The sequence below is a fragment of the Limulus polyphemus genome, unplaced genomic scaffold (assembly GCF_000517525.1).
Source record: "Limulus polyphemus unplaced genomic scaffold, Limulus_polyphemus-2.1.2 Scaffold374, whole genome shotgun sequence".
Taxonomy (NCBI): Eukaryota; Metazoa; Arthropoda; class Merostomata; order Xiphosura; family Limulidae; genus Limulus; species Limulus polyphemus.
In genome coordinates this window covers 575,841-599,503 of record NW_013665984.1, presented here as the reverse complement: position 1 = coordinate 599,503, position 23,663 = coordinate 575,841, and the positions used below count along the sequence as shown (strand labels likewise).

General features: G+C 29.5%; 1 protein-coding gene across 2 annotated transcripts in view; it reads left to right on the top strand.

Annotated features, from left to right (window-relative positions):
- LOC106457798 (GATOR complex protein MIOS-like) overlaps positions 1–23,663 on the top strand; it is a 69,455-nt gene that overhangs the window by 41,074 nt on the left and 4,718 nt on the right. For both annotated transcript variants that reach the window (XM_013917247.2, XM_022383838.1), the window contains 11 exons: positions 1,837–1,909; positions 3,180–3,396; positions 4,378–4,449; positions 9,358–9,470; positions 10,881–11,053; positions 12,084–12,149; positions 12,433–12,505; positions 13,241–13,421; positions 17,204–17,381; positions 19,562–19,673; positions 20,295–20,394. In XM_013917247.2, coding sequence (XP_013772701.1) covers positions 1,837–1,909; positions 3,180–3,396; positions 4,378–4,449; positions 9,358–9,470; positions 10,881–11,053; positions 12,084–12,149; positions 12,433–12,505; positions 13,241–13,421; positions 17,204–17,381; positions 19,562–19,673; positions 20,295–20,394 — 1,358 coding nt within the window. The remainder of the gene's footprint in view (positions 1–1,836; positions 1,910–3,179; positions 3,397–4,377; positions 4,450–9,357; positions 9,471–10,880; positions 11,054–12,083; positions 12,150–12,432; positions 12,506–13,240; positions 13,422–17,203; positions 17,382–19,561; positions 19,674–20,294; positions 20,395–23,663) is intronic.

Genomic DNA, 23,663 nt, shown 5'->3' with positions numbered 1-23,663 from the left:
AGTTGGTAAACACGTGCCTGGCCAGGATATGACACTAATGTTAATGAACAATATATCATAAATATCAATATTATTTCAGATACTGGAATCGGGGAAAAGAGCCAGAAAGAAAAACCTAATTCCTGAAAAATACAGTAACAAGAAAATACCTTTCAATAATAATATCAATATTGAGTGATAAACAGCAATAATTCACAGACTATCTCGTGTGTCTCTCTTGTCTAGTGAATCTTATAGCAGGGTATTTATTCACTGAGTAGGTCACGAGAGTACATCTCATTGTGTTGAAACCACCTCTACTCAAATGTATAACTTACTGAACTTTCATGACACAGGAATGTCCAGTGCCCAGCCTATTACAATAACCTTTCCCAACCTGTGAGTGTTCAGATCACACTAACTTTGAAAATTTAATTTTAAAATATGATTCTAATTATATTTCTGCAGTTATGTCCTAAAAAAATATTGCATTGTATAATGGCTATCTAGATTTATAATAAATAAATATACCAGAAATGATCAAACTTTCATTTCTGTCATATGTCTAAGTGTCTGGGTTGTAAACAACTAGTTCTATATTTTTTTTAATTTCCAAGGGTACTTAACTTATATTTATTTCTCCCAATCAGAATATAATGTCTTCAGTTAGCTTGTCTTTTATGTTTTTATATATCCATTTGACCATCTGTGAATTTATTGGATGGTTGGATGCAGTTAAATGCCATGAAGTAACCTCAAACCAAAGTTTTGAAATACCTTTCAATTAATTAGACTTGTGAATTTTTATAGTTTCTGGTGATGATCCTTTATTTTTAATAATGTTTTTGAATTATATTATGTCTGTTTGAAAGCTACAGTAATAGTTTTCTGTGACAAACCATTAGATAATAATACTGAGATAGTGGGATTATAGTTAACTAAGGCCTACTATGACTAACTATTTGGATAGCAAGTCTTTTTAAATTGAATATGGGTATGAGCTGGTCCTGTGGTACAGCTCTGTATTTTGGAGCTGGTGACCTGGCTTCAAGTCAGTGCAATACCACAAAATACCCCCCCCCCCCATCATACACATACACATTAAGGTGTGGGTGCATTGTTACAGTGACAATACAGTGTTAGTGTGGATGGTAGATGATAGGGTGATGTCTGTATATCTTCCCTCTATTCAGTATCTCAAAATTAAGAATTACAGCAAATAGGCTTAGTAGTTTTGCCATAGATATGAATATAGGTTGAATATATTATGTTGTTTTCAAAGAACATACACACATAAACATAAAACCCTGTTATTTATTTGTAAACAAACAATAACTATTAGACATATTGATCTTCATCAAAAATATTGTTGGCAAAATATAACTACCGTAGTAGAGAAAAATAACATTGTTATCATATTGAAAGTTGAGGTCATTGTCATTAATAAACCTTTGTCAATCATATATGGTGTTTGTATGATTTATCTTTTGAGGTTGACCTTTTCATATGAAGTATCAAAAGAAATATCAAACAATTTAAAGTGAATGGATACATAAAATGGAACTTCCTGATCAATAAAAAAAAGATTGAAAGCCCAAGATTTTACAAATTTTACAACCTAAAAAAATTGTATAAATAAACATAAATTTTTATGAATCTTTTTCAAAAGAAAGTAGCCACTACTTGTGTTCCTAAAACCAAATGAAATTTTTATGGAGTTTAAAATTTGCTTGATGGAAAAAATGTCATAATTTTTTAAATTATTAAATTTGATTTTATCAATCCTTTTTTCATTATCACAAAAATTATGTATAATGTTTCAAGTATAAGAAGCAGTTTATGTTTTTCTCACTTTAGACTCGGCAACTCTGGCAGAATGGAGAGATAGCACAGGAACCAGGATTGTTGGAACTTTGGACTTGGCTAGATCATATCCTTTTGTAGGCTTTATCAAAGTTTTGAATTTGTTTTGCTGAACTGGAGGTTGTTTTTCAGTAATAACAAATTCATGCTTTTCAGTATTATATTAGCCATAATATATTTATAGGAAAAAGTAGTAATATTAGGTTGATATAAATTACAAGAATAAGTAAATTGTACACTTTTTACTTTCTCCTTTCAAATTTTTTTTTCACATTGGTTTAAGCATTGTGGGAACAAGATTGAGTTATTATAACTGTAGACTAAGAAATACAAAATATTTTTTGCAGAAGATTAGAATTTAGTTCTTTTTTTGAGATAAAAGAGAAAATATATATATATATATACAATTGTTCCTATTTAAATATAATTACAATATTAACTCATTTCTGCCACTGGGGCATTTCTTGATTTTAGAAGAGATTAAATTGCAGCATTTTATATATCCATATAAAGTGCTGAAGAGTTTTTAAATTATATCTGTATTATTATTTTTCATAGAAAAATCCAGAATGTTATTAGAAAACAAGATATTTATTCATTTCAAGTGAATAAACTAAAGTCTTGAACTTTTTTATGGATAGTGTGAATACTTTTTATTGAGTTGAAATTTTTATTACTTTTTGGTATGACTACTAACCTTATTGAGAAATTATATGTATGATTCAGGATGTATTTATGCAACCTTATATCAGAAATAAACTATGCTAATATCTTACAATATTTTTTATTTTGTTACATTTAAATAAAAGTGACTTGAAGTTCTTCAAAACAGGGACACAATAGTCTAGATTTATCAAATATCATAAACTGTACTTACAAATGGCCAGCCGTACAAATTTCAAAATATGGAAGAAATAATGTTGCTGAGCAGTTATAAATTGAAGGCTTTTGGGTCAACATATACTGCTTTGTAGAATATATTAATCTTTTTTACAAAATGCAAACTAGTTTTGTTTTGAGTTTACTTACTGATTATAAGTATTATTTTATTACAAGTTACAGCTTTTACAGTAAGGAAAAATATTTTCTAAAACAGTTACAATGTTTTGATCACTTGTTTTACTCTTTACTTTTGTACTTGAGAATGATCACACCAATGATTGAAATGTCATACCTGTTTTAAAAAATATTCTTCCTTACTGTAAAAGCTGTAACTTTTAATAAAATAGAATACAAAGCAGTTATTTTTCTATAAATTTTATCCATCATGTTTCATTCATTTGTTAGTTGGCTCTTAGAAACATGAATATTTGATGTTTCTTTAACTTTAAAATCACGAATGAAAAGTCTTCGTGAAGAAGGAAAGATAAAAGGATTCTTTAAAGGGGAAAATAAGTATGAAGGAGTTCGATCTTTGATCTTTGGTGGTGATAATTCTCAAGGTGTCTGGGTTACATCATGCAAGAGTGAACAAATTTTTGTTAGTTGGGTTGGATTGGACAGTAAAGGTCAAATTGGATCATCCAAAGTTCCAATGTACCATAGTAATGAAAGGTAAGGAACAGTGAATGACAGCAGGATCATGTTAACAGTGGGGATTTTTACTGAAGCTGTTTTAATTTTAGGATCCTAGTGAACACTATTAGGAAAAGAAATATTTTTAAAACAAATACTGTAGGATTATATAATTGATACTTGAAACTGTCAGTACTTGGTGAAATTCTGTAATTACAGAATTAAAGAAAAAACAAAGACAATTGTACGTTTCACAAAAATTTCACTTATTCACAATCTGATGATGACTTTACTGGCAAAACCATTCAATTCATTAACAATAGGAATAGTTGCATGTACATATTATTCTGTTGTCATTTAGTTGTAACATTATATACATAATATGCAAATCAACACTGAATTAAAAAAAACATTGTCAAATTTGGTGTACAGTATGTAAAGTTTTGTCTATTGCAAACACACAAGATCATCCATACCTTTACAGTCATGTCAGGTATAATTTACTAATGCGTATGAAAGGCATTTTTGTAATAAGATTCAATAAGTAAAATTATTAATTAATAATCAAGTGATTAAATACATAGTCAAATAATTTAAAACTGAGTAACACCAGTGACTAATTATAAATTGCAAAGCAAGTCTGCAGTATATATGCTTGAGTAAGAATTTTTTACAATATGCCCATCATTAATTATGATTTTATAATTAATTTTGACTTAAACTAATTATGGTTCCTGCAATTCTCACTAAAAAGATTCAATAAACTGATATGTCAACTTATAAGAAACAAAAAGGTAAAAATATATATATTCATTGAATTTAATAATAAACTTCATTTTATAAGCAAATTCCATAAAATTGCATATAGTAGCACTTTAGTGATCCTATTAATAATGCAGATGTTCAAATAGTTAATGGAAATAACAGTTAATTTAACATGTAATTTTTGGTGAATTACATAATGTTTACTACTTCATGAATGTATATTTTGAAATAGATATATATATAATAATTTTGTAGAGACAGAGCCTTGCAATTGTGTGAGTGGGGTTATGACACTGATGGCCTTTCCCTTGTACCACTTCTAGAAAAGTAAGTTTCTCTTAAAATGAATAAATGTAATTGTTCCTACAAATAAGCTTACTAAAAATTCCAGAAAATGTATCATTGTGTCAGATTGTAAAAAACTGTAAAATATTTATATTATTTAAGTAAAATTTAACAAGCAATCTCTCATTTAACTTGAAAAAAAATTACATATTAAGTAAGTTACATAGATGGATAGGGCACAATCTGCCAAGAATTTTGTTGGAGTTGAAAAGGTTGAAGGTTGTACAGGTGAAGAGTTTCACGGTGCTAAAGTTAAGCAGCTTTGGATGATGGTTATCAGTCAACTGAAACTGAACTTGGTAAGTAGTTCATCAGCACTGTTTATTACTCCTTCCCATTATCCTTCCTCACACTACCATTTTTCATGAGGAGGGATTTCTTTGAAAATATCCAGTTGTTACTTGGATGTTGTTCTTTGCTTCATGTGTTTAATTACATTTTCACCTTTGACATTGATAGAAAAGCAGTGTGTTCTCAGTGAAATTGCATTAGAACAACTTATGGCCAGAAGCCAACTATTGGCAAAGTATTACTCCCATTAACACTATAAAAGTCACTATATCTTTGTAAGTACTTCTTTCAGGATTGCCCTACAACATTCAGTTTTTGATAAAATAAATTATATTCTGATAAACTTGTAGGAAATACAAATTTAATTCTGGACTTAACAGGCTGAGAGCAGTTTAGTAAACATGGTCTGATTAAGTCAGAGATTGCTTGTTAAATTAGTATGAGATAACATTGAACATATTCAATTGTTTTTGCAGTCACAAAATTTAAGTGTTTTTCAGTTGTTGTTTTTATAGCAAAAATACTGACATGTTGTTTTTAGTAAACTGAAATAAGTGTTTCTGAAACAATTTTCTCACAAATCAAAGTTTACATATTAAGATTAATGAATAAGAAAATAGAAGTTATCTTGAAAACTATGTAAAAGCTTCAGTTCACTTAAACATACAACATTTTATGATTTGTGAATATTGTATACATATATTTTTGTCATTGAAACTAAGTGATTTACTGCAGGTGTAATTTCTTATTGGTCGTGGAGCCTAAATTAGATGCCAATGTGTTGTTCAGTTGAAATAACTTGCTATAAGTGACACCAACAAAGAATATTCTGACTCCTTTTTTGCTGCTTAACTACATATATTTTAATGCTGACCAGCATGTTTTTCTCAGAAATGTATTCCACGAGTGTCTCTTAATAATGACCAATTTGTCTCTTAACTGAAAAAAAAATTATGCACAAATTGTATTTACATCCACAGGATTTTTTTTGTAATATATGTAACAGGCAACTCAAAGATATATATATATATATATATATTATACATTTCTGTGTTTCTAAATACATTCATCCTCCTTTAGTTGATGTTTTCCTTTCTGATGTTCTCAAAAATAATCAAATTAAAAGCCATTCTCTTTTTTCAATACACTGCAATCTTTGCTGATTGACCAGTGCTTGAAGACTTTATTTGTAGATGTCCATTATTGCAGTATTACTATTACTTGAATAGTAGAATAGTAGAAGGAAACTATCATGTTAAATGATTGTGGTTTAAGCTTTTTGAGTAGTTGTAAGGTTGTAAGCTGAATACAAATCTACAATTGCTTTCACAACTTAAAATATTATTAATGTTCAATATATGTAGATAAATAGATGTTATAATTTTAATAAAATTTTTATCAATTGTTGTTTAATCCTTTCCACACAGGTCAAAGGCCACGTCATCATGTTTGTTGACTCAATCGAAATTTTATTGAACTACTATTTTATGAATTTGTCAATAAGTTTGGTATCAAACTGTAAATTATAATTCAAATTTTAGTACTATATATTATTTAATTTCTTAATTTAAAAGTAAATATTAAAAAAACAACACCAAAACATAGATTTTTGCGTGTCCAGTGGTATGTTGAATGCAGCACTGGTTCAAATTAGATGTTTGTAATGTCCAAATACAAAGTCTATAGTTTCGCAAGAATTAGGAACTCCAATTACTGATACTTACAAGCTAGAATATAAAATAAGAACCTACCTATCTTTTTCTATTTGTTGAGATATCGCTCATGTACTGAAACAAACACAGTGGCCCCGCTAATCTCTATCTATTTTTGGAAATGCTACCTTATATACACTTACTTCTGTCTATGACATATGAATAACCAATTGAAAGCTCAGAATGTCCCCTTAGTGGCTTTGTCTTTTGTCTGCTTGAAATGTAATGTGTGTTTAGACTCAAATACAGCTTAGTTACTAAGCTTGATAAATTATAGTGAAATTCTATGGTATCAATATAGTAATTTATGATTTTTGGTTATTTCAAATGTATATATATAAAAAACCTAAAAAAATGATTTCATTTCACATCCTCCAGGTGCAAAATTTTATAAGGCTTAGCAACCTATGACAATTAGCAAACGAGTTCAAAGGTCGTAACTAGAAGGGATAATTATTTGCTTTACTTCTTTATTTACTGTTCTGTATTTCAAGTAAAATAAGTTTAAGAACTTATTTGTAAATAGTAATAATGTACACACATATATAATGTATACTAATTGAAATGTGCTGTATTTTACAAAATACTAGTCCACTAAAACACAGCCAAGAAATGTCACTTTGTGAAGACTAAAGGTCAGTTTTATATTATTGGATATGGTAACATGAGAGCAGGTGTGCCACATCATTGTAACTTCTGAATTGTTAGCAAATATAAAGTTTTTTCTTAAGAAATGTTTGATTACTCTCTGGAAGTTATAAAGATTTCGCATGTGAAGTTTGAAAATTTTCTGATGTATAAAACTATTTTTAATCTTAAAATGAAAAATTACTTTGCATGTTGGATAGGCAACATGCAAAAAGAAAAAAAGGCATGAGAAAAACATTGCTTAACAAACCTTAAGACTTAATACAAAAATCTGATATTTTGCATATGAAAGCCTTGGAATGCTTACTGATAATTTGCCAAATTTCTTGAACATATGCTTACTAATTTAAAAATTATAGCATGAAAACTATAACAAGCATAAAATGGTTATGAAATTGGTCCAAGGGACCGAGCCCGTGCTGAAAAGACTTAAAGTGTAGTTTGTGAATATTATTAGGACCAAGTTTATCATATAATCATCTGTAACCAACATATAAAAAAAAAAAATTCATTAAGCGTAACTGCGTGCATTTTTTTTATCCCTAACTCTTTTTTTCCAGTCCTGATGGTAAAATGAAATACCATGTTATTTCAGCCAGCTTCATACAGATGTTTGCTCTAAAATAACAAAACACTATCAGTACTCTTTCTGGATTGGGGATATTTACATGAAACTGAAAACTTTGTGTGGGTAATGAGCTATTTTTTCAGAAGTTCTAGTATATGTTGCGATACATGCATCAACAACATTATTATTTCTTGCACAGACTTTGATTCACTGCTTGAGGGTTAAAGCTTAATACTTTAGTAAATATATCATAAATATATAAATCGGTGTGTGTGTATGTATAAGAACTTGTTAAAGTAATAATATGTACAGACTCTCATGGAGGTGAGAAGCACATTAAGCATGGTGGTATTGGAGAAGTATGTCACTTTTTTATTTGACTGTTGAAACTCAGTTTTCTTGACAGTCCTAGGTTTGTGATTCACATATGTTCAGCAGTTGGTGTTATTAGTTCCCTTTTCTTCTTAATAAGTGAGTGGTTTTGTGAGACTTAGAATTCACCCTCTGATCTAGTCAAATTGACTGAATATCCCAGCATTAAGAATTCCAGGCAGCATGTTTTGTATATCTAACCATGTTCAGAGGATCTTTTAAGCCCTTGCAGATGTAATTGCTTCCTATCTAAGAGTTAATTTTGGAATTCTTCTCTATGTCAGCAGATTAGATTGATGTGAAGTTTGTTTTTTTTTAATATGGAAGCATAATAGTGGTTTAACAACTTTAATGACAGATAAACAATTTGTGTAATTAAAATTGCAATTGTTTGCTCATAATATGTAATGTACTAGCAGCTTTATGCCAAAGTCATTTGATACTTCACAAATACCTAGTGAGTATCAGACTGATGTCAAAAAAACAGGAAAAAAATCCCACAAAAAGATATAAAATACAAAATATTTGTTTATAAAAAAATCGTGATTAAGAAAACATTTAAGATATTTGTATTAGTTTTTTGCTACACATAGTGAAAGGTAATGGTACATGGTTGCCAAGTAAGTTCTACTGCATGACATATTTATAGCACACTGATTAAACATCTTGAAGAAGGATTATTGGTATTAAACTAAAAGAAATGCTATTTCCAGTAGTTTGAATAAAAACAATTTTTTTAAACTTAGGCTTGAGGTCTATTACTTTTCATGCAGTTTGTAAAGAAGTAGCACATGTACATGACCTTCTAAAATATTTGACATTCCAAACAGATGTAAATATTAAATTGAAATTCATTTTGCATTTGTAACTTCACATATAATTAGGTTTTTTTTTTCTCATTTTCAATATCTATCACAAATTCATTCAATTTTACATCAGTTTTTTCTTAAATAATACTAGAATTTAGTTGAACTCTGTAATTATTCACGATCAGCTCTAAATTCCTAACTATTATCACTGTATTCATTACATACTCGCAGAGGAAAGTGTTTAAAAAAAATGTAACTTGGCTTATAACTGGTAACTTATACCTCATAAAAATGTTGACCAAGAATGTAAAACGTTATTGAGAAAATACCTCAAATACTTTTATAAAAGAAACAATGATAGTTATCTAAAAAATTTATAGAGTGTATAGTAAACAAATTATGTAATTTTTAAGTGTTTGTGAGTAGCACCTAATTTGAAAATCTTTGGCTTTGAACTTGTGCACCACTTTAATGTTCTTTATTGAAATAGATTAGAAATAGATAGACAGTATTCACGAGCTGCAGCAATAGCTATTTTTACACTAAAGATGAAACGAGCCATCCAGATACTAAAGAAAGGTGCCACAGCTAACCCTCCAGTTGGTAAGTAGACATTTTTCTTCTATTTGCATATTGTACTTGTTTTCTTGTGATGTAAGTAAATTGCTTAACTTTTTTTAAAGCATTATTTTAGAAAAATGTGTGTGTATAGCTGGTGGAATGCTTAACTGGTTGTCACAAAACCTGGCATGTACCCTTAAGACCCTCCCCAGGAAGTGACAGGGGAGGGAGGTGGCTTTTGGATATGACCCCTTCTCTTTCACCCCCTAGGGCCCATGTGCATTAAATGGATACATTGGCTATGAAAATATGTTAAAGGAAGGTAATAGTAGATGTTGTTGGGGTTATGATAACCTATTGTGTGAAATGATACAATAATGAAGAAGTATTGCTTACATAAACCAGACTGTTTAAAAATGAGTGAAAAATAGCAGGAAGTTGTATGAATGAAGTTAATACAGTTGTTCCATGTAATTATAAAAGGAATACCATAACAGTGTGACAGAATTAATTATGGTAAATTTATAAATTTGCTTACAATGTACATATATAATCTTTTTTATTTTCTTGTTAAATTCTAAAAAAATATTCAATTATACTTGGAATCACTTTAGTGAAAGCAAAATGTCAATTCCAGGTGTTATGATATTTTGTAGTGTTGATATATAGATCAGTAAATCAGTGTTAAAGTTTCTCATCTGCTGTAGGCTGGAGTGCCCAGACTGTGGATCTGAGGATTCATGGTTTTTAATTCCTTGTTGCAAAAATATGTTCAAAATCTGTAGGTGTGCTTTAAAAGTGACACTGAAATCCCCCACTATTCAATCAGACAAGACTAACTTTAGAGTTGGTGGTAATGCTGTAATTCCCTTTGGTCTCTCAGTTCAAAATTAGGGAAGGCTATGTACAGATAGTCCATGTGTAACTTTGCTAACTATTTTGAAACAAATATACATGTTGTACATGTTTTTAAAACTGAATTGAGTTTAAGTTATTTTTCATCTTTAAATTGTAAATTAGCACAAACATAGTTTACTGTTTAGTTACCATTGTAACTGCTAGCAAAGAAAATATTTTGAAGTAAAAGATGTGAAAGTACACTAAGTGTATGAAGTAGCATTAACATTTGTGTAGTGTTGTACTATAAGGCATTTTGTCTGGACTAGCATTACAATATCTTTTAACTAAATTGAAATAAAAAATTTACCCTTAATTTGTACTTTCAAATAATATAGTGAGTATCCAAAATACAGTAGATCACTTGAGAGTTTTATTACTGGCAGTTGTTAGGATATATATATTGAAATGTTTTTTTGAAGGTCTGAAAGTTTTTGCTCAGTCGTGTGCTAGAAATTCCTAGTATGATGAATTCTTAATAGAACTTTTCTTTGGAATATTGTTTATGCATGATTTTAAACATAATATAATACAAGTAGTTTTTCTTTCTTTCAGGGAAAGATGTAAACCTCAATGTTGTTGCCATGGCTTTGTCTGGCTTTACACAGGAAAAAAACACACTATGGCGAGAAATGTGTGATGTGTTGCGACCTCAGTTAAATGACCCATACTTGCGTTCCATGTTCGCATTCTTGACTTCGGATGTTGACAATTATGACTGTGTTTTGGTAAGATGTATTCCTCTTGAAAGAGGTTTTGTGAATATTTTCTGTCCTGTTCAAAAGATTAATATGTTAATGATATTTTTTTGGCATTCCAGAAAGTTTTTATATTATTCATGCCCAAAGTATGGGGTTTTACACTAACCTGGATATGACTTAATGATATACATAAAAACCTTAATGAAGTTGATGTATTTTCAATAGATTTTGTTTTGTTAGTTTTACATACTTTATCGTTGTAATCTTTTTTACAGATGTTTACTCAGGAAAAGTAATCTTACACACATACAAAAGTGATAAGAAAGCTATCTCTCTAAATCTTAGTTCACTGAAATCATGAATGATAGTTTTAAAAGGTAGATGTTGACAATATAAGCTACTGTACAACAGTTGTGAAGAAATATAACTGTCAGATTCCTTTTTCAAACAGCTAACTCACCAAGTTATGCTAACTCTCAAATGTTTCATCAGGCTAGAATCAAGACATCTATTAATGGCAGTTTGGTTTCTCATTAAAGCTGTTGTTTTTTGGCTGTAATGTGTGTTTGTAACGTTATACCGGTGGGAGATTAATATCCTGTGTTGGGTGATTACTATTTATTATGTGTTTGATATAGTATAAATGTTGTTGGCTGGACTTTAATTGAAGGTAGAAGTAGGTTAATGTGGCTACTTATGGCTATCTAGGTATATATGTCAGTTTATATTGTGATCAGAAAGTAACTAATTTACCTGTAACATTTTGTACTTTATTGTTCGAGTTTTCTTCTACAATATTTTACTCCAGATTTTTCAAATTAGTGTTGATATATTGTTCCTTTTTTTATGTTTAAAATGAAAAATCCTTAGTTCTTAGTTATGTAATAATGTCTTTGGTGTGATGGAACATTCAGATGTTAATAAATATTTTATGTGTAATGCTTTTTTTCTGCATTTATCTCAAATAGATTGTGTTCTTTTAGTTGGAGGAGAAATATAATTTAACATCAATAGTTTTATTTTAAATGGTTGTTCAGTTTATTTTTTCATTATTCAGAATGAGTCTGGGATTGCTGTAAAAGATCGAGTGTCATTTGCATGTCTGTATCTTCCAGACAATAAGGTGAGTTCCTTTATATGCTTTAGTGTTATATCTACAGATTTGATTGTTATAATGAACGGTTGTGTCCTATGCAAAATATACATGAAGGTATTGTTTAAGTTGAAGCAGACAGAGAAGTAAAGTTATTCAGAAGCCAGTCTGTGATATTTTTAATTTAATTAAACAAAGAAGTCTGAGACTTGTACTTTAGTGGTGTATTGTAAATGCAATTATAGCATTAACATTCAATTTTCCTTTTAATATATTCTTGCATATCTTATTATAATTAAGTTTTTTAATTCAGTTATTTGAGTACTTGGATCGGCTGACAACAAAAGTAATTGAAACTGGAGACTTAGCTGGTATATTATTGACTGGTGAGTATTTTTTATAATCTTTCAAGGCTATATCAAGTCATTGTTAGTCAGACATTTTTCCTCAAACATTGTATATCTGAGTGTATAATGAGTTGGTGTTCGTATAAGTGAGATTTCCTCAGTTTTTCTTAAATGTTATTGTGCTTTATAATCATGAAAAATATTGACCTATTTTGCCAATATACATTGGACAGTGTAAGAACCATCCTCATTTAATTATTAATTTTGTTCATAGCAACCACCTTATGGTATATCTATAAAAGTATATTACTTTTTCAGTATATTTCATTTGGTTTTGTGTAGATGTAACAGAAAAACTAACTTGAAAAGTAAATCAGAAACGTAGGCATATTTGTATGTAAATATACTTCTAATTCTTTTTTAGTAAGCACTAAATAATTAGGTAGTGAAATATCCTGAAATGTACTTTACCCTTGAGTTGTGGAATGACCCATCTAATCATATAAGTTAGTCGATATTTACATCCAGTTTAGTGTCTGAAAAGTATTACTAGTAGCGTACTTTAGCTATAGAAACATGGTGTGTATAATTCATATTGATATTAAAGAATAATATCAGCATAGAGATAACCTAACCCAACAGTTTGTTTATGATGAAAAAAATTGCAGTTTGAAAATATGAAAACATACATTTATTTAAAGATTTATTACCTATTCAAATCACTAGATACTACACTTGTATCTGCAGTGTATTTGTAACATATTTTTTTTCCAGGATTAAACCAAGAGGGTTTACAATTACTTCAGCGATATGTGGACTTGACAGGGGATGTTCAGACAGCTAGTTTAGTAGTGTTACAGGCCATACCAAGTTTTATTAGCCAAGATCAACAGGCTCAACTTTGGGTGAAAAGCTATCGAGATCTCCTGGATAGCTGGAGACTTTGGCATCAGAGGTAATTTGGACAGTCTACTTTGATGTAATAACTGCAGCAAATATATTCATTAACTCTATGAGTATGGGCTTGGTGGAATCCATCCAGCCCTTAACCACCAAATTATCCATAGGAGTAGTCATACTATAATTTTTGATAATGTAAGCATATCTTCATGAAATTTCATAGATTATAAATAAACATTACAAGGCTTTTGTACACAAAATATTAAGTTTTTTAATTAAGTATTAAGACTTTTTAATTAAAGATTTGTTGTGAGTTATTTTCTTTTGGAATGTTGATTATCCAACATGCAAATTAATTTTGATTTTAATATTAAAAATACTTTTTTTATCTGAAAATTGTCAAGTTTCATTTGCATCATCTCTATAACCTCCTAAATATCTATCAAAGGTTTTTTATATTTTACCTGTTATTTTTCTACCTTAACTCTATATAGGGTTGGTCATTTTGACCAACCTCGTAACCACTGTAACAAGTTAGGAAATAAATCTAAATTACACTTTTTTGTTCTAAAATGACTACAATTTGTAATGGGAAACAACAAATGTTTATTTTAAATAGTTTAAACCTCGTAACATTATTATATCTATTTATAGTTATAATTCTTGTTTTATTAACCTTTTAGCCATGTCTGACTAACAATAGTGCCACAGAAGTTGCAGTCATGGGGCACACATGCAGCTGTTGTTACCATATCCAATAGCATAAAATTGGCCTGAATAAAGTGCAACTGTCTCAGCTTTGTACTACTAGTGTACTAGTATTATGTAAAATACAATCACATTTCGGTTATAATACGTTACATATGTATATATATTATTATTATTTACTATTACTGTGGTGGATTCACTAAATATAATAATATTTCAGCAAATAGAAAAGATAAGAGGTTCTTATTTTATATTGTAGCTTTCCAGTGTCAGTGATTTGAGTTTCTATAACATAAGAAACTATAGACATTGTATTTGGATGTCATAAAATCTAACTTGAACCAAAGGTGCATTCAACATAACACGTGACACACAAATATCAGTGTTTAGTAATTTTGTTTTAATATATACTTTTAAATTAAGAAATTAACTAATGTATAATACTAAAAATTTGAATTATAATCTACAATATGATGCCCAACTTATTTACATACATTCATAAAAGCTTACAAACTTGATAACATGCTCTCTGACCCCTACCCATAGGAAAACCCATAGCGATAGGGTTAAATAACATATTGATGGGACTAGAAAAGTGTAGAAAATAATAACAGCAAGCTGTTATGACTATACTGAGTAAAATAGTATAGCATTAATATGAAGAAATGGCAGAGGGTTGTTCTATATATTTGTGCAAATAAATGTGATGTATTTGGCCCATTTAACATTTTATCAACACTAAAACAAGAAGACCACTTCTTCATTCATGTTGTGTAATAGATAAAAACAGTTGTGAGTTCATGCCATGAATAATGAATTTCACTTTTAGCTGAAAATGTGTTTTACTGCCCTTTTCTGATAAACTTCTTAGTTAAGTAAATAAGATTAGGCTATGGCCATCAGATGCCATTGTTAATAGCCTGTATGATCATCTTAGTCCCTTATTATTTATTAGTTATTAATTTATTTTTTGACTGTATACTAATATCTAAATTGTATATACTTTATATTTTGGCTACCAACCTGTTGCCATCTTTTGGAAATTCTTGAGAAGAATTGTGTTTATGATGTTAGTGGCAAGGATTGGATCCTGGGTTTCACTGTTAGAATGGCATAGTCTAATTCTAAATTATATTCTCCAATATTCTTGGTTTATATACAGAGATGTAAAACAAAGTCAAACCCATTTTTAATGTCAATAATTCTCTCTGACATTTGATCTTGGATTATTTATAATCAATAGAGAGAGAGGACTTTGAGCTACTGACTTTTGTTTAAAGCTAACTTGTTCTGACAACAATGTTTGAATTATTCGGCTTATAGATTCATTGTTACTATCTCTGAGTTCATGTTGCCCAGGTAAGTGAATTATTTTAAGACACTTATATCCTTAGTTAGAAAGCCAGTTAAATTAAAATAGTTTGCTTTGTAAGCCTTGTTTGTATTATCATTTTGCATACTTATTTAAAATAAATAAAAATTATTTTGTGTACTTCTACCACCATTGCAAAATAATAAGTTTCATTGGGGGTGAGAGCAAAAAAATAAATAAAATCTAGATCATGCAAAAGCACTAAATGCCTTGTTTTTTATGTATATTTCTTATTTACTGTTATAAAAGTAACTAAAATGTAAAAATTAGAAACTTATGAGCCTGAGGCTGCTTAGGATAAATAATAGTACTTTTTTTGTTACAATCTGCAGTCATTCTAGAAAGAAAAGAGGGTAATTTAGATTTACTTCATATTGTTTAATGGTGGCCACAAAGTTGATCAGATGGACTGAGTTTGTATAGTGTTTGAGAAAATAACAAAAAAGATATGGAGTTTTATTGAAAACAAAAACTTTTGATATTCATTTAGGAGGTCCTACAAGTTAAGCAAATGAAATTTGAATATTGTAAGATAAAAAATTAGTATTCTTAATCTTACTAAATTTACTTTTACAACACAAAATGGTCAACATTGGAGTAAAGTCTATTCTTTTGTATATTTTTAATTTTGTACATTTCTTCTTCTGAACGTTTCACATGGTAGACCATATGTCTGAGCTCAGTTGTGAATTTCTTATTGACTCTAGTTCTTGGCATCTAACATTGAACTTTAGTCATATTTTGACTGGTGCTATTTTATTGCTTTGTTTCACAAGTTAACTCTGTGCAGTGGTCTTAATCTTGCTTGATAATCAATCACCTTGCCACTCTTGCTCTCTGTACTTGAAGTTTTACAATTTACAATCAATATTGAGGTTACTTTTGAAACTGTTTCTTGCAACATAAGCATTCTGTGTAGCCTTAGTACAGTTGCATCTACAAGTGAGCCCTTACTGTTTTCCTTTTTTTAATGTGTAATAATCATCCTAAAAAACATGATGTATGGAGTTGAAGGAAAACCCTTGCACAAAAACGTTCACTAGACATTTTGGAATGAGATTTCATGATTAGCCTTCAGTCTTAGCCATTTATAGTAAGTGATTCAGGCACCTGTGAAATTAGAAATGAAATTGTGTAAATGATGGTCTTTGTAAGTAACTGAAAAACTAAACAACAAGAAAAACAGAAATTGTATGCTCGGGTTTTTCTAGCATTCTATCTTATAAATGATCCAAATGCAGAAAACCTTCTATGAATAATTTCAACTAGTTGATGATACCTATGGGCAAAATAGGTTCATCTCAATAATATTAATAGGGTTTAATTAGCTCTAACTATACGGTAAAAAAGATATTCTGGAGTGAATCTTCCAGTGAGTTTTAAAAATTAACATGTTTTATAATTTGAAATATTATAATTGTGTTTTATTTGCGATAGTGTACAGTATACTGTACATTTCCACACATGAGAATGTATAAAGTCTTATTGATACTGGGCTTTAGAATGCCTGATAAAATATAAGTAATACAAGAGCCTGATGTTAAAGGTTCTTTGACTTTAGAATCCAAGCAACCAAAAATGTATAGTTGATGCTGGATTCTGATTATAAGAATTTTTATTTTTGTTTTGTAGTTATAATAAAGAGTGATATTAAGTATTTTTGTTAGGCCTAAAAGAAGTTTCATTACTTTGCTGGCTTAGGCATTTTATTGTACACCTCTTGATCTAAAATATAATGTGTTTACTAATTCTTGCAGGGCTCTTTTTGATGTTCAATGGTGTAAAGTAAACCCCTCCACAATGCCCCCTCAGCAAGTGTTTGTCAGTTGCAATTTTTGTGGAAAATCAGTTACATCTTACTTCCAGCAGTTGGGCCAATTCCAAGGAATGCGTACATATGGTCGCTTTAACTTCCCAGTTGGAAACAAATCAAAGGTAAAATAAATAATGACTTTCCAAAATAAGTGTAGAAAAAAATGCTACATCCTTGAAGTAGAATATTAAATCAGTTTAAATTTAGTTTATTCCTTTAATTTTTTTACCTTATAAAAATTTTGATATTTCAAACAATAGTAAAAATAATGCCAATTTAGAAGACCATAGTTCTATGACAGGAGTGAAGTACTGATGGCTGTGCTGAAAATGAATTTTTAGTAACTAGTATGATGAATCAGATTTGATATCAACTACTGTGTCAGAGTTATTAGTATTATCTGATTGTGAAATTGGTATGCAAGGAGATATTACACAAAGCCCTTTGTCATTGTTAAAGCTACCTGAAAACAAATTATATATCAATAAATTCAGTACTGCAGTAGTTTGTTGATAATATTGTGGATTCCTAGATTTAATATTTAATCTTAACTACTCATATTAATCAACACTCCACAATATCTAAAATTGACAGTCTTTATTGAATCTTATCAAGGTGTTCCCACTTTTTAGACATTTTCTCAAGAATTTGAGGCTTTCCTTTCAGTTTTGAGAATAATGGTACCTTTATCTTGCATTTAAACATATATGGGGAAAAAAATTGACTACCAAGGTTAATAGAAATAGTTTTCAGCATTTTAATATTACTAAAAATGTTATCACCTGGAGGTTAAGTTGTAAGTCTGATGGCTTATAACACTAAAAATAGGGTTTCAGTACATGTGGTAGGCAGAGCACAGACAGATCATTGTTTAGCTTTGTACCTAACAACAAACAAAAACTACAAATATTAAGCAACAATAAATTAATTTTTTTATTTTTCAATGATGCAAAAAGTGTAACAAAAAAATCTGCATTCTAGACTTTATCATCAATGTTTTTATAGATCAGTTTTTTGTACTGCTTTCTTACTTCAAGAGCTTTTTTGTACTTCATTGGCTTTGTACTGACACCTAAGTAATTTTTAGGTTTTTTGTATTTGTCTTTAGTTTTTTATTCTGTAAAATGTTCTTAAGTCTAGTTCAACAATAGTAAAAAAAACAACTCCAGTTGTTGAAGGAAACCAATGTTTAATAGTACAAAGTAAAACATTTTATAAAATGACTGCCCCAGTCTCAAACTACAATAAAACATTTACTTGATAATCTATTGTATAATGATAAATTTATAAATTTGGTTTTGAGCATGTGATTATTTAGTAAGATATATAGCTCTTACCTTTTTTTGAAATATTGCACTCATGATGATGCAGTCAAATGTCAAAACATGTAGAGTGCATGAGATGGCCGAGTGTCAGGTTTATATCTTTATAGATTTTTGAGTAAATGTTTTATTGTACTTGGAGACTCAAGATATCTCACAAAAAAAAAAATATTTTGTACTATTAAAATTGATTTTCTTCAACAATTGCTGTGTTTAATAATTTTAGTCAATTGTAGTTTTAACTTTAATGATATGGTAAATAATATATTTTTACTTTTCCCATGTATGATTAGTTCCACTCTCTTACTTTTTTGTAATTAAATACAGCAGTGAGTGATTAGTGATAAGCTAACTTTCTTGAGCTCTGCTGCTTAGCATGTTTAAGTGGTTATTTAATTATATGCTTGTATATTCTCCCCACAGAGTTATTTTTATGTTATAATAGATTCTTACCTATTTAGTTTGTTCCGCCTTAATTTGTTTGGAGGAATACTTTTAGTCACAGTTTCTCCATTCAGTCAATGATATCTTCTTGTCTTAGCAGGAAAAATAATAATAGGATTTTTTCAAAGCTTTTGTTTGGGGGAAACAGTTGAAATTTAAGTAAACACTTGTTGCTGTTATTCTGTTTTAATAGTATTGTTTTAATTTTTCTTTAATACATTCATTAGTTTTGCTCCAAGAATTTACTTGTTTAAAATAAGTTAGCTGGTAAATTAAAAATGAAATTGAATTACAGCAATTTGTCAAGTTCTTTTACTATTTTAGAGTTTGTTTTCAAGTTATCCTTTAATTTTACAAAAAAATCTTTACTCTTTGTTTCTAGATTGTCAGATACGTGAGCAGTGTGGTTATACCAAAAAAGTATTACTTAATTCTGTATTACTGACCATTTGTTAGTGTTCTATAGCTTTAATGACTGTTTCTAATTATAACATTTTTTTTACACTACAGTCAACCTTTTTATGTTTGATATTTAGATGACCAGCTGTCCTGGGTGCAGAAAGCCACTTCCACGATGTGCTCTGTGTTTGACAAACATGGGAACTCCAGCAGGCGTCTACTGGAACAAAGGTTCTGAACAGAGATTAGGTATTTTGTTTTTTTTAACTAGTATTGTTCTGTTACATTATGCCAGTTTTGTTAAATTCATAAACATTAGGCTGATATATATAGTTTAATAAATTCAAAACTGCACTTATTGAATAATTGTTTTCGTCAGTTAAAGAATTACAAAACGAAACTTCAACATTCATAAATACTGATGATGATTTCAAATTTTAAAATTCAGAAGATTTTATTTAATAAAAATTAATATAACAAATATAAAATAGCTTTAGTCCCTTCAATGAAAACAAAAACTTTTTTTATTCATTGCCATATGATATCTTGACTATCTTACTAATATAATATGAAAATATATCTTATTCCACTGGTTATTTAAAGCTAGTGAAGTTGATTTTGTTTTGTATAGTTATAATGGTATAATGACGTTAAATCCTTAATCGCTTCTTTTTTTGATTTTCTTTTTTCTTGAATTCTGATTATCAGTTTATTCTTTTGTCTTGTAAATATTAAATTTTAAGACCAACCAACCATATGAAGTTTTTCATTTTATTGAAGTTACCCTTTGCAAATGGCTCTGATTTCACTAGCTAAACTATTGTCTTTAGATATAACAAATGTATTGAAAGGAATTGTTATTTATTGCAGATAAAGTTGAAAACAAGCTTACAAAATTTTCTAGTTGGTTTACTTGGTGCCAGACATGTCGACATGGTGGTCATGCAGCTCACCTCATAGAATGGTTCAAGTAATGAGTGTATTTTTGTTTTACCTTTTTTACTCGTATCTCTGTGAGATTGTCAGTTCAAAAATTTACACCTTATTTTTTGTATTCAGTGTAGCATTTGAAAAGAGTAAACTAGATAATTAATTATTTGAAGGTTTGATGTTGGAAATCTAGGACACTAATTCTTCTATCTGTCATTTGAAAATGATAAGCTATGTCATTATATAATCATTCTGAGGTTTGAAAAATATAGTCTAAGTCTTTCATTTTTTCACCCATTGATTTGAAAAGGGCAAGTCTGACTATTTGCTGTGTAGTCAGTGGTGTAAAAAAAAAAGTTAGGCTTAAGTCAATAATTGTTCACTGTAGGTTTGCAGTAAGCAAGTTAGGTTATCATTTCTTCTGTTTATCATATAAAAAAGATAGGCCAGGTCATTAATTGTTCAGTTTAGTGTTTGAAAAGGGCTGACCACATCATTCATTCTTCAGTCCAGGTTATACAAATGGCAGGCCAAGTGTTTGTTTCCTATATGGTTTAAAAAAAGGCAAGTATGGATCATAAATTATTCACTCTTGGGTGCAAAAGGAGACACCAAATTAAGTGATTGCTCACTTCAGGGTTTGATAAGTTAAAGTGGGGCACTAGTGGGGTTGTAGTTTGCAACAATTGAAGGTAATGTCACAGGAGATAGACAATTTTGAGTAATATTAATTGTATTCATGGACTTAAGGTTAGTAGTTACTGTATTACAGTTTTCTATATTTCATTTATCTAGAATCTTTTTTTATAAGAAATGTACTGAAAGAAAAATTTTTGATATTATAAGCTTCATGCCTTCTAAGCATTTACAATGGTAATGACTTTAACATTATGCCACTTGGCATATTGTACTGTAATGCTTTCTTTCACAAGTTCATGATCACCAGTCATACATAATACATATTCAATTCTTGGAAATGTAATTGTTTTTTGTTTATGTACAGTATGAATAACTTTTTAACCCTTTCCTGACTGGTGGATGATCAGGTCACTCCAAAAGCACATTCTCAAATCAACTTTCAACATTTAATTAAAGACTGTAATTCTATTTTATCATTTTTTTTAGCATTAAATGATGCAGGTCTTGTTGATTTCATGCATAAAAAAATAATGAATAATATGTTCAGACTTTCATTTCTATTGTAGCTCAAGGTATCTGAACTGTAAACAACATATCTCTAGATTATATTTTGAGTATTTTTGTTGGCTTTTAAACTTCCAATCACATTTCAGCACTTTTGGTTAGCTTCACAATCATCAATTGTAAATGTATTGTTTGAACCTATATTTATTATATAACCTGGAGGAGCTTTGTGAATTTTAATTGGTTACTTTGAAAAGGAATAGAGTCTAAAGCCTATAATCATTTGAAGGTGGAGATGCAGATTTTTAATGCTATGTTACCTAAATTTCAATAGTACAAATTAGTTAGTATATGAAAATGGTGAATTAGGTGCAGTCGGGGGTAATGAGGTAACCCAAAGTTTTAAAATGTTCTAAATTACTTGTGGGTTGAGGATATTTTTCTATATTTCTGAAGATGCTTTTTTTCATTCTTAATAATGATTGTGTTTTATCCTTTTGAAAACTACAGGCATATTTTATTTTGGCAAGGTATCAGGTTAGGGTATTGCGATTTAACAAGTATGGTAAGTTGTGGACTGTGATGGCAAACTGTTTGGATGACATGAATCCTCTTTTTAACTATAATTTTAAAGTCTGTTATGTTCAAACAACATATATAGATACAATAATTCCTTATTTATTTTCATACTTATTGAAAACACATTAGTACTGAATATAAATTGATCATAACCAACAGTATTTCTAAAACACCACATTACATTGCCTGACATAGGTAATGTGTCACTATATGGTCATTGTTTACTGGTAAATCTTTTCTATCATATGATGCTTTCCCCATTGTGGGTCAGCGGTAAGCTCATATATTTTCAACACTAAAATCTGAGGTTCATGTATCTGTAGTTGACAAACCTCAGATAGCCCATTGTGTAGCTTTGTACTGAAAGAAACAATCATATGATGATATTAATTAAGCTTGTGGCCCCCTAATGGCTCAGTTGCAAGTCTGCAGGCTTACAATGCTAAAATTTGGGTTTTGATACTTATGGTGGGAAGAATAAAGATATCCTATTGTGTAGTTCTGTGCTTAACCAAACCAAAATTAAGTTTGTATAATTTATAGCAGAGAGTCAACAATGTTTCACTACAAAACTTTGGACACTTCACAACTAAAGTTTTATGATTTTTTTTTGCCCACAGAAACTAGACATGCTTTAGAAAACTTTTGCAAGTTTACTGCAATTTAGTTAAGTATTTTGACCTTGAGAGCAGAAAGAATGGAATATCAGTGATGTCCCTTTCATCTGGAAGAGTTAATTGAACAATCTAATTTATAATGACTACAACCCCAATGTTTTCTTGAGAGCAGAAAGAATGGAATATCAGTGATGTCCCTTTCATCTGGAAGAGTTAATTGAACAATCTAATTTATAATGACTACAACCCCAATGTTTTCTTGAGAGCAGAAAGAATGGAATATCAGTGATGTCCCTTTCATCTGGAAGAGTTAATTGAACAATCTAATTTATAATGACTACAACCCCAATGTTTTCTTGAGAGCAGAAAGAATGGAATATCAGTGATGTCCCTTTCATCTGGAAGAGTTAATTGAACAATCTAATTTATAATGACTACAACCCCAATGCTAAGCCTAACTATAATCTTAATGATCTTTAAGATTAAATTTTGTATTTTTTGCTGAGCTTTTGGCTTTACTAGGTGAACTTGAGGCTCTTTAAAAAAAAAACTTATAGATAAAAACTAAACTTTCAAAGTTAATCCTGTTTAGCAAAGGTGTGGTGATACAGTGATATGATATCATGAAGCCATGATATGATGGTATCAACACATCATCCGATATGATACAATACAATTTATGTATCTTCACTAAATTTGGCAGGTTTTCAGTAAACATTACAAGTCTTTTGTACAGCAAAAATCAGAATTTCTAATAAAGTATTTTTGCTAAAAATTTATGATTCAATAGAGGAAGATAAATATTGAGTACTACATGTTATCTTCATTTCCTTTGTCAAAAACATTACATGCAAGGTAACATAACAAATTAACAATAACAAAATAGATAGATAGATGTTAACTTTTTTTTCATTTTACTTCTCTTGCCAGCTGCCATTTAGTTGATTAAACCTGAGAAGTTGAAGAAGCA